The sequence below is a fragment of the Phytophthora infestans genome, genomic scaffold (assembly GCF_000142945.1).
Source record: "Phytophthora infestans T30-4 supercont1.23 genomic scaffold, whole genome shotgun sequence".
NCBI lineage: Eukaryota > Oomycota > Peronosporomycetes > Peronosporales > Peronosporaceae > Phytophthora > Phytophthora infestans.
The window spans coordinates 76,286-87,577 of NW_003303736.1; the positions used below are offsets into that span (position 1 = coordinate 76,286).

Below are 11,292 nucleotides of genomic sequence, written 5' to 3' on the forward strand. Positions count from 1 at the left end.
ACACAAGGTCTGGTGGAACGTTTCAACGGAACGTGTGATGGGCATGCTACGTATGTTTGTGAGCGAGACGCAGACGGATTGGGACGTGTACCTACCAAGGGTCCTATTTGCGTACCGAACGGCATATCACGAAGGCCTCGGTGACACGCCGTTCTTTAGTCTGTATGGACGTGACCCGGTACTACCTATCGACTTAGCGTTCCTGAACACAGGAAGGGACTGGAAGAGTAACGAAGTTGCGACGTACCGCCGGAAATTGTATCGCTCGTTGCGTGACTCGCGTCGTCTTGTGGAGCGACAACTACTCAAGGCTCAGGATCGACACGAGCAGAGGTTGGACAACCAAGTGAAGGTGACATATGCAGAAGGAGACGCTGTCTGGATGTACCAGTACTTTAGAGCCCGAGTGGGGGAGCGCAGGACGAAGAAGCTGGCGTTCTCCTGGCACGGTCCCTACCGTGTTGTTGGCCAAGTCGGGGAGAACGCCTACAGGATCGCGATTCCGACGCACCCGAACAAGGTCGTCACGGTAAACGTCAACCGTCTGAAGCGCTTTCAAGGACGCTGGAGTCGACCCTACGCAGACGAGAAGCCTGACAGAGTTGAAGAAGAAGAGGATAAGGACGGTACGGGTCCATTGGACGTCGAGGACCTGCCGTCGACGAGCTTTGTGGAACGTCTCTCAATTGGCGAAGAAGAAACAGCGTTCTCGGGAGTGTCGTCGCCGATAGTGGACGTGATCGCGAAGAGAGTCGAAAAGCGTGAGTTGCAGTATCTCGTACTCACCGCCACGTATGAGACGTATTGGTTGTCTCGAGCGGCGTTGGCACCGGAGTTTGGAACGATGATACGTGCCTTTGAGGACGCAGATCGGAAGAAGAGAGGTCTGCCGGAGTTGCGTCGGAACGTCAGATTGGTCGAAGCCAATGCTGATGTCGACGATGCGGAGGTGTTGTTCTAGCTGGCAACGGGAGCCGGTTAGAATGTGTGCAGTTGTGGGACTGCACGAGAGTGTTTGGGACTCGCTGAGTCTCAGAACACTGAGTGACGTGTACATATTTTCTATTTTGGAACGACCACGGGTTGTTCTTTGGGTTTTACGGAGTTGGGTATTTTGGGAACGTCACGAGCATACGAAGACTGAGTGTGTCAGTTTGGAACGCGAAGGAGTTTGTGAAGCATCAGTTTGGAACGTGAAGGAGTTTGTGAAGCATCAGTTTGGGACGTGAAGGAGTTTGTGAACAATCAGTCTGGAAAGTGAGGAAGTTTATGAAGCGGTAGTTTGGAGTCCGAGGGAGTTCGGATGCGTCGGTTGGGAGCAAGAAGAAGTGTTCAAGAGAGATTCGTTGACGATAGAAACGGAGAGTTAAGAACAAGGCACGACAACGAGAAACGACGGAACGTTACGGTTAAAAGGGAACGAGAGCTACGAACGGCTACATCGCAAAGACGTGCTACTTGGAGGCCTTCTTCTGGTCGTCCTCCTCTTCGTCCTTGTCGCTTTCCTCGTCGCCGTCCTCGTGCTCGACGAATTCCTCCTCTTCCTGCTCGTCTTCGTCGTCGTCGGCTTCGGACTCCTCGTCGTCGTTACCTGAAGCGTCTTCGCCGTCGGCCGCAGCTTCCTTCTCTTCGTCCTCGCCTTCATCTTCGAACTCGGACCACTCGTCGCGGCGACGTTCCGTACCGGACGGTGGACGGACAGTTGGAACTTCGTACGTTCCTGCGGTGATCTGGGCCATAATGTCGTCTTGAGCCAGCTTGACGGCGTGGTTGTTTACGAGCGTCTGCCACGGTTCCTCGTTCTTCTCACCAGCCCAAGTCACGTTGGGCTTCGTGCTTGACATAGTGTCGCGTCGAATTCGTGCTAAGGCAGCAAAGGAGAGCCGGCTCTTCTCGTCTGCATCCGGGTTCCGTGCTTCCGTAGACTCGAACAAGGAGCGCATGCTGGGGTACCCGTAAGTGTCGATATATGACGGGTCCAGCGCGTTCTCGAGCGTGGCGTCGTAGCGTTCCTTGTCCTTCTGCTTCAGGGTCGCTAGGTCCTTGGTAATGGGTCCGTTGTAGGGGCGGCCATCGCGTGTGGCTCTGCCAGGCTGGCCCCCGAGCCAATACATCTCAGGGCGCTTCTCCAATATCTCGAGAAAGGCATAAAAGCCCCATGTCTCTATGCAAATGCTAGTGAAGGCCCAGCGAGCTTGGACAGCGCGCATCTTCAGCTTACGACGCTGAGTCATGGCCGCTGCAGTGGCAAGAGGAGCGTTTAGGGCCCACTCCCAGAAAGCACGGCGATGGGTCATCCAGAAACGCCAGTGTGCGCGGTACACTTGACTGAACTTGATTGGATCGTACCACATGGGACGTCCGGTCCAAGGGTACGCAAGGCGCCAGGGCTTCTTACCTAGGGCCTCTGCCTTCGCCAAGATGGCAGCAATCGCCCGACGAACGGGAGCAGGAGCAGAGCGACTCACGTCGAGAAGATGGCCGAGCTCGTTGGATGGAACGTGCGCCTTCTTGGGTTTGCTGGCGACGCGAGCCTTCTTAGTGGACGACTTGGAAGTAGAGTCGTCACCGCTGGACTTACGCTTGCCTCGCGCGGGCGACTTAGGCGACTTGGGTGTCTTCTTGGAGGGCGACTTCGACTGCTTGCTCGACGACGTCGTCGACGCCGTAGCAGATCCTGAAGAGGGAGCAGAATCTACCGGCGCGGGGAGGGCCACGACGGTTCCTTGGAGCGAAGCGTCGGTCTGACCGTTCATGATGTCCTCGGCGAGCTGGTCCAAGAACTGGAGACCCGACGACATGCTGTTGGCGCCCAGGCGCGCGCGCAGCTCGGTCCAGAACTGCTGCTGGAAGGCCCGCGCAGTGTCCTTAGGGGTGCCCTGCTCCTCATGGTCAAGGGCGGCGTTGAAGAACGCCCGGAAGCGCCTCAGCTCGGCGGCGGTAAGTCGTGTGGACATGGTGAAGAGCGGATTGTGAAATGAGAGAAATCCGAAAACAGGAAGTTTTCACTTGATGGCTGCCAAGGGGCACGCGAGAAGGTTCGACAGTTGGGACGTGGCGTCGACTGAGGGACGCAATGATGCTTGGTGACTTGGGCGGACAAGGTTTCGGGTGAAGAACCTTCCTAACGGCTAACGGTCTGGAGGATCTGCTGTTGTGACGATGTCACTTGGAAATTGATGACGATGTGGGGAGCGTTAGCGGAATGGGCGGAACAGGCGAACTGGACGATGGACTTCGAAGTGGCGGACGAGATGGGGGTCGTCGGCAGCGCTGTGATGGGGATAGTGATCTGGATTGCAACGACGCCTCTGCGGAACGTGTCGTGGGCGTTCCTCGACGGAACGATCGAGAACGTACGTGCCATCTACTTTTTCTGGTACACTTGCTGCGATCGCTACTTGGTGGCGGCTCGAAACGCCCATGCCACAGCTGTGCCACCTCCGGAGTACGCGTGCGCGCTAGTAAAGCTACTGTTCTTGGTTCCTATCGCGGTGCTACAGGACTACGAATCCCGCTTTGGGATTACCGGTCGAATGTGTCTTAAGTGGTGTGAGGCGTTCCACCATTCGTGCTGCCTGTACGTTCCAGAGGCGAGTCTTTTGCTATGGGGAACGTCCTGCCGGTACGCTCGTCAGTCGGGGAGAATTGTCACGGTGTACAGTTAGACGGTGGATTAACGATGCTGGCTGACTGCCTGCAGAAGGTCTACTCACTCCAGACTCTCCGGACCACGTCCAAGCAAGCGGGACCTGCGGCCAAGACAGTGACGTTCCAAGTGTGAAGTCGTGGAGCAGCTGGTCGTGGCGGGAATTGGAGCTGGACCGCCACGCACGAGGGATCTGACAAAAGGTAAGAAGCTCTAAAAACTCTTAGCGAGGTGAAACGAGGAAGTCAGTCGTGGATTTCCTTCTAACAAGAAACACAAGAATATATCAACTTTTACATTACTATCACAGTAGTGTCGCTAATACTACTACCTCCTACGTCGGCCCAAGATACTCACGACCCCGATTAGAGGAAGACCGCGACAGGATTGGCTAAAATAAATTTCCTATGAAATACAAATCTTTGCTTGCTGCTGCACAATTGACTAAATTTCTAAGAAATGACTGGCAATGAACCAATTATAAATTATTCAAATGGTTTCTCTTAATGAAAAATTCTATGAAGGAGCGGTAGATCCTCTCAAAACGAAAATTATACATGGGCGCTCTATCTTAACGACTTTTCCGGTAATAACCCTAGTAGCCCTAACGCACACAATAGATTTTGAAAATTTCAATAGCGGACCTTCGGGCACTGCATGTACAGTACCGTGGCGGATATGGCGCATGACCAAGGGGAAGCCTGTATATACGTCAAGCAATCGGTTCTTCGCGAGCTCGAGCAAGAGCGGTGCAGACTCAAGTGGCAGCTTTCTCGTGCCCTGCAGACGTCCGACACTTGCGCAGCTGAACTGGAAGCGAGCAAAGCTAAAGTGAAGGATCTGTTAACGATCGTGGAACTGAATAAGGGTGTAGCAGGCCTACCGGTAGCGGTGCAGCGCTCTCATGATCGAGACGTCAAGCGAAGAGCAGAACTCGACTCCTTGCATTACACGAATCAACAGCAGTGTCAACGATACGTGGATTTGGCCTTGCGCTCGATGAATCGAAGAGTGCGCTTCAGACAGCAACGCGTCGTCTTCCAGTCGCTCCAGCAAGTAGTGCAGCTTCGAACTCGACGCCGAGGTGCACTGCTGAGACTGCACACACGGATTCGATTGAGAATTCTACGACAGAGCCTGTACGGATGGAAGCAGGTAGACGGCGACTGTACCATAGAGAGTGCCAAAGTCTACCCGGTGCAGCTGAGTCAACCTGCCCTCTTGACAGTCAATGATGTTCCTTGTAGCAGATCAATCCGTGTCCAAGCCAAATGTGACTACGAACAAATTCGAAGGTGGCAACTTTTACGAAAGATGTGGAGAAATTGGGAACGCGCTGTCCGCTGGAAGCGAAGGCAACGAGATCTCTTGATACTCCCGTCACAGCGTTTGGTGCGCTCAGTGTTTGTAACCTGGGCATCACGGATAGGGTTGCTTCGACAAGGACGCATTTCCTTGCGTCGACTCCTCGTGCGGCACAACCGGCGGCTTCTACAGCTTGGGCTGACACGTTTCCGACTGCGATGCGCCGAGACTTCAGCTCACGAATGGGCTGAAGTCCTCAAAACAGCACACAACGCGACGGAGGAGGAACGGAAGCTCCGAGCTGATGTCCAATCTTCCGCTGCTTGTGAGCTACATACCGTTTACGTTCGGGAGCAGCAGAGACAACAACAATTGTCGGAACTGCAGGCACAGCGACGAGAAGCCTTGGCACAACGCGAGTGTAAATATCGAGCGTGGATGATACTGCGATGTTACGTGATCCAGTTGAGAAAGAAGACTGCGATCGCTGTGCAGTTCCAGAAACTTCAGCATCATCAGCGAGTGATGCGAAGGTTCCTCACGTCGTGGAAGAACGAAGCACGTCGCTCAAAACGCATCAAGACGTTATTATCAACGCGGGACGAGCGTCGAAATTACTCCACCAAGGCATCTTGCTTCAAACTGCTCGTTTGGACGCTTCGTCGCAGTCGACAACAGCGATTCCGACTCCGTGCGTTGATGTTCAAGCTGCAAAGGCTCTGGTTGATGAGAGGATGGCTCGGTCTGCGCATCCGGTCAGCCGTTCAAGAGTGCAAGGCGGCAGCTCATGTGGAAATGTGGCAGTTCTCTCAGCAGGTGGAGGCAACACAGGCTTCTTATCTCGGGGATGTTCGACGCAGCCGAAGATCTGCACTGAAATTTCAAGTCACCTGCGCTCTCGTCATGGCCGATAAGAATCAAGAAAAGTTACTGCGACGGGTGCTTCGTAGCTGGTCTACACATACAGCAACCCACGCTCGTCGTCGACGCGCTTTGAAGAGATTGATGTGTCGTACGCGAGGTCAAGCACTTCGATCTGCTCTTGGGAAGTGGGTCCTCTTAGACCAGTACGCAAGTACGAGATCCAGTCAACTGGACCAATTTCGACAAACACGACGCCACCGGGTAGTCGTCCTTGGGTTCATCATGTGGAAACGCTTCACACACCAGAAGCTTCTATCGAAGCTGGCGACTTATCGACTGCGGTCTTGCTCCCGGGTTTGGTGTCACTGGCATTACCTTCGACAACAGCGGGCGCGATGCCTCGGACGATTCTTAAAGCGAACGAGGGGGAGGTGGCAACGACAAGCCTTTCAGTCCTGGAAGATCAAGAACGACCAGCAGGTGGAGGTGCGTGCCAACAGATATGCCGCTGAACACGAGCTGGTGTCGCGACTGTGGCGTCGGTGGATTGGGTACGTCGCCTTCCGTCTACAAAACCAACGTCGCCAGCAGCAGAAAGTGCTAGCGCGAGCTAGAAATTCTCTACAACGAACAATTTTGTCCACAGTTTTCGTGTCCTGGAGCACTAGCTGGAGACGTGACCAGTCACAAGAGAAGCTGATTGTTCGAGCATTCCGACGAAACGTCGGACAGATTCGCGCGAGAAGATGCTTACAAGCCTGGCTTCAGTATTCGAAGCTGATGGCTCGCAGACGCGCAGCGGTAAGACGACTTTACCACCGACACTGCATTCGGAGCCTTGGAATCAAGTGGCGCCACTGGATACGAGCGTCCATGTCTGCGACGATCACAAGGCTTGAAGCGGTAACGATCAGAACTCAGGAACAGGTCCACAAAGTGGTCCGGTCAACGGGAAGAGCCAGCATCCTGCGGCGTATAATACGGAAGTGGAGACTCGTCAGTGTCGAGGCCACACGACAGCAACGTCGTCGAGATCTTTTCACGGAAAAACGACAATACATGGCACTCCAGGGCACCATGAGGCGATGGCAAACAAGAATTACGAGCTGCTCGCTGTCCAAACAGCGTCGAACGCTTCGACTCCTACTAAACCGCCTCCAATTATCCCTTGAGCGTCAAGCATTCAGACTTTGGGAACGTCGAGCTCGTGCGCATACCCTCTTTGAACGAGATCGGGTGAGTGCTGAGCTGTTCCGTCGCTCTGAAGTTCGAGTGTTGGTTCTTACAGAGAAGATACAAACCGAGCGAGAGAGACGAATCGTGTTCAGTGCATGGAGGTCCATCGCATTCCGAAAGAAAACAATCTGGAAGTTCTTACACAGCATCTTGTTGAAGTACCAGCAACGTTTGCTCCAGATGTCGTGGAGCTGGTGGACATCTCACACTCGAACGCAACGTGGCGTCACACATCTAAATGTAATGATCGCCCAGAGACTTAAGGCTGCAGCGTGGCGTAAACTGACGCAGATGTATCATCACCATGGTCTGAGGGTGACAGGAGCTCGACTGGCAGGAGCTATCCGGCACAAAACCGTTTTGCGTCACGCGTGGGGTCACTGGAAGCGAATTGACAACATTGTGTCCAGTCACGCTGCGCTGGAAGAGGCGAAAGCATCGTCAACCCAATCGATGCTGGCATTGAAAGAGGTATTCGCGAGGCGGCATCACAAGAAGCGGGTTTTGACCGAATTGTTTGCAATTTGGAAGCAGCAGACTGCACACATTAAATGCTTTCGACACCAGCTCTGCGTGGCTTTGGGGAGGTTGGTAGAAGCGACTCCGGTGTATCATTTCCACAAGTGGCGAACGATAATCGAACGACAGAGCTATCTCGACTTGCTTTTATCTCGTGTCGTGAAGCGCCAACGCATTCGGAAAATGCGCTCAGCTCTGGGTCATTGGAGACGGTGGGCACGAGAGATGGTGCATCGACAGCAGCTGGAGCAAACAGAGCACGCATTATCACATCAGCGAGAAGTCAGCGCCAAGCGCATTGCAGTCGTGAAATAATTATCGTGGCAGCGACCGTGTCTGGAAGGTCACTTTGTTCGCTGGAAAGTGCACGTGGAGCAGCGTCGGCGATACGTCGTCGAACAGAGAGCAGCTCTATCACATCGCCGCATTCGCCGTCTCCGTCAAAGCATCTGGCGCGCATGGCGTCATTTAGTTTGCCAGTCAAGACGGAGAGCTCAAATTATCTTGAAGATCTCGAACAGTACGCGGGTTGTGCTTCTGGCACACGGTTTCAATCAATTGGATCGATGGTGTGACTGGAGACATGACGTCGACCACACAGCGATCCGACTAGTGAGAATCCACGAATTGTGGCAGTCGCGACGAGGGTTCTCAGCTCTCCGTCAGCACCAGCATGAAGCCATTCGACGCCAATCCGTCATGGCAGCGTCGGCGTTCTCCACTCACAACACTCGACAGCGAGAGCGCCAGATCCAAAGGATGCGTGCGGTATCGCTCGTCTTGCAGCGAAAGACGAACTCTGCTCTTTACGATCGATTCTTCAGTCGCTGGGTCATGTACGCAAAGATACAATCACACACTAAGTATGATCAAGCTGGCTCGTGCGCGATCTCTAAAGCGGATAGAACGTTCATGTTTCGTCAAATGGAAGCGCCATAGCCGATACAGCGTCACTTTAAGACAGAAGCTCCACAGATGTCAGCAAAACTGGCAGCTTCGACGCCAAAAACGGGTCTGGAACGCGTGGGTCAACTTCACGCAGCACTCACGAGGCGTGAAACACGCGGTCTACGACAAATTAATCATCTGCGCACTTCGACACTCGCTTCAAGATGCCTGGGGACGGTGGAAGGCGTATACTCGACACGCAAACGACTTGATGGACGCTCATCGTGTTGCACAATGGGAACACGCGACAGCGAAGCGAGACAAACTGATCGACACTCTGGAAGACAAACACGAACGCTTGTTGCTGAGAGCAGCCCAGCTCGGACAGCAGAACAACGCGCTCCGTCGGCAGTTAGTGAGCTCAGCAGCCACGAGAATTGATCGAGTTCTGGAGCTTGGACGCAAAATACGTGTCTCAATTGCGCTCAAAGTCTGGAAGCACAAATTAGAGCAAGTGCGGATGTTGCAGTCGCGTCTTAAAGCTCTTGGTTCGCGGTATCAGCGACTGGCACTGCGGCGTTGGCAATCGACAATTCTACACTCACGGGCTGCTGAAGAAGTGAAGCGAGTGCAACTGGACATGACCGAGTGGGCTGCACGTATTGCTCACGCTTGTTCCACGCAATGGCTCAAACGACGAGCGTTCATGTCTTGGAGAGCGGTGGGGAGAGCTCATCGTGAAATCAATCGGCGTCTCGTAGTGGCTCAACGCAGACGTGATCTCAAGTGTATCCGGACGTGTTGGACGAGTTGGAAATCGATGATTGACGTTCGGACGCGACAGCATGCAGCAGCTACTGCTTCATTGGTGAAGAAGCGGCTCCTGGCCGTTCTGCAAGCATACTGGCAATGGAAAAGTGATCACAAGCGCTCACGAATTGCCAAACTTAATGCAGTTCATTGTCTTGTGTTGTTGCGGCGCGTTTGGCAGCGACAAGTCACGATCAACGCGTGGAATCAATGGAGAAACTTTGCAGCAGAAGTAGAAATAGCCTTGCTGCGTACTAGACTGGTGTTGACCGGGCTCGAATACGAGAGAGCCAAAGTTTCCCATACGTGGTCACAGTTCTTGTTACGCACTTTCAGTCATTGGAAACTGTACGCTCATAGCCGACGCGAGCGTCGAGACGGACACACTCACTCGTTCGCTGTTCGGAGTCGTCTAAAGCTACTTCATCGCCTTTTTAGGAACTGGAAACGCAGAACCATTTGGAACCAAGCGCGATCTGTGCCGTTATGTCGCATGGAGCGACATCTCCGACATCACTACAGAGCGCTCACAAAGTTTGCTTTTTGGGTGTGGTTCACTCGAGTACAGAGGTTGCCAAGCATGACGACGCAACTGCAAGCCGCCTCCAAGCACTTCACACCCGCAGCAGACGTCCCAGCTCGAATCGCACGCGCAGTGCTGACTGATTTACAACTGGCAGAGCGGCAGCTGCAGCGATCGAAGCAGCGCAGCGCATGGCGATTGGTAAACGCTACAGTGCGCAATGCACGTCGACGGACGCTCCAAACCGCGTTCGATCGACTCGCTGCTGTCCGATCCAGTCGTCGCTTGAAGCACACCGCTAGTGCCCGCGCTTTCGTCGACAACATGACTATGGCACTGCTACGCTCAGGCTTCCAGCGCTGGAAAGACCAGTACTTGGCGTTGGCTATTGACGAGGCGAAAGCGACCCAGCAGGAACTGCTTCGAGCTCTCCGCCACGTGACTTCGTACCGACAGACACTGGATCCTTATGCCTCGCAAAGGTAAAAAAAAAAAAACAAGTGAGGCATAGACAAAAAGGCTGATTTAACTTACCGGCAAAACAATGTCTGCCTTTTTTACGGGGTAAGACCAGTGGCCGCTTCGTCCATTGAGGTGAAGCTCTCCAGCTTGGTCTTCATTTCGTTTTCAAGTAACGGAATCGTCAGCCCATCGCTGTCGTCCAGGACCTGAAACTTAGCCACCAACGGTCGATGATCCGACACCATTCGCCAATAATCCACGAGTGCTTCTTCGTCTGTCAATAGCACAGGCGACTGTACGTGGCGCCAGTCGTGTCCAAACTGCGGGCGCTTCAATCGCACCACGTCTGGCAGTCGACGAGGCACCAGATGACAGTCCACGGGCTTGAGCTGCAGTCGCGGGTCGAGGAGCGTCTGGGCTTGGTCACTGTCTAGTCTGGCGCCGAAGATAAAGTCCACGCCGACCTCTCTGTTGTTGTGGTTGCAGTGTGTGATCCTCGCTTCTCGTCCGTGCATTTCAGCAAACAGACTGGCGTACCCATGCTTCGTCACGAGTCTGTAGACGGGGTCGTTGTAGTCGTTAAAGTCGCCACAGAGCAGCACTGGGATGTCGCACAGATCTTGACGAGCCACGTACTTTCGCACTGCTGAGAGCACGCGGTGGATCTGACTTAGTCTCAGACTCGCGTACATTTCGTTATGAGGGAATGTCAAGTGCGAATTAACCACAAGAAACGAGCGTTGATCTAGCGGCGCCTTCTCGCGGTTCCATTTGGTGGCCACGTGCATCAGCAGGGCCACACGGTCGCCCGCCTCCTCCACCAGATCCACACTTTCAACATTGTGCAACTCGAATTTGCGCTTATCCACGAACACAGCAAGTCCGTCCTCCTTATCTCCAGGTCGCTTAGCTGTGTGCACGTAATGTGTGGGCTGAAACGCGTGACGGAAGGCGCGCTGGTACTCGTGCTTAAACCAAAACTCCTGCAAACACACTACGTCGCACTGCTCGCGCTTGATGGCGCGGATGGAAGCCT

The 11,292-nt window shown here is 53.9% G+C and overlaps 3 protein-coding genes across 3 annotated transcripts; 2 read left to right on the top strand and 1 right to left on the bottom strand.

The window, feature by feature from the left end:
- Positions 1-4,327: 4,327 nt before the first annotated feature.
- On the top strand, positions 4,328-8,829 carry PITG_11308 (uncharacterized protein; the record flags this gene model as incomplete). Its single annotated transcript, XM_002900886.1, has 6 exons — positions 4,328-4,788; positions 4,945-7,569; positions 7,642-7,879; positions 7,949-8,454; positions 8,522-8,747; positions 8,806-8,829. 6 exons carry the CDS (start codon positions 4,328-4,330, stop codon positions 8,827-8,829), a joined length of 4,080 nt encoding a protein of 1,359 aa, XP_002900932.1.
- Positions 8,830-9,764: 935 nt separating this feature from the next.
- PITG_11309 (uncharacterized protein) lies at positions 9,765-10,280 on the top strand (the record flags this gene model as incomplete). The annotated part of the gene is made up of 1 exon (XM_002900887.1): positions 9,765-10,280. The coding sequence occupies one exon, from the start codon at positions 9,765-9,767 to the stop codon at positions 10,278-10,280; it is 516 nt and encodes a 171-aa protein (XP_002900933.1).
- Positions 10,281-10,351: 71 nt separating this feature from the next.
- On the bottom strand, positions 10,352-10,948 carry PITG_11310 (uncharacterized protein; the record flags this gene model as incomplete). Its single annotated transcript, XM_002900888.1, has 2 exons — positions 10,352-10,408; positions 10,463-10,948. The coding sequence occupies 2 exons, from the start codon at positions 10,946-10,948 to the stop codon at positions 10,352-10,354; spliced, it is 543 nt and encodes a 180-aa protein (XP_002900934.1).
- Between the last annotated feature and the right edge of the window lie 344 nt (positions 10,949-11,292).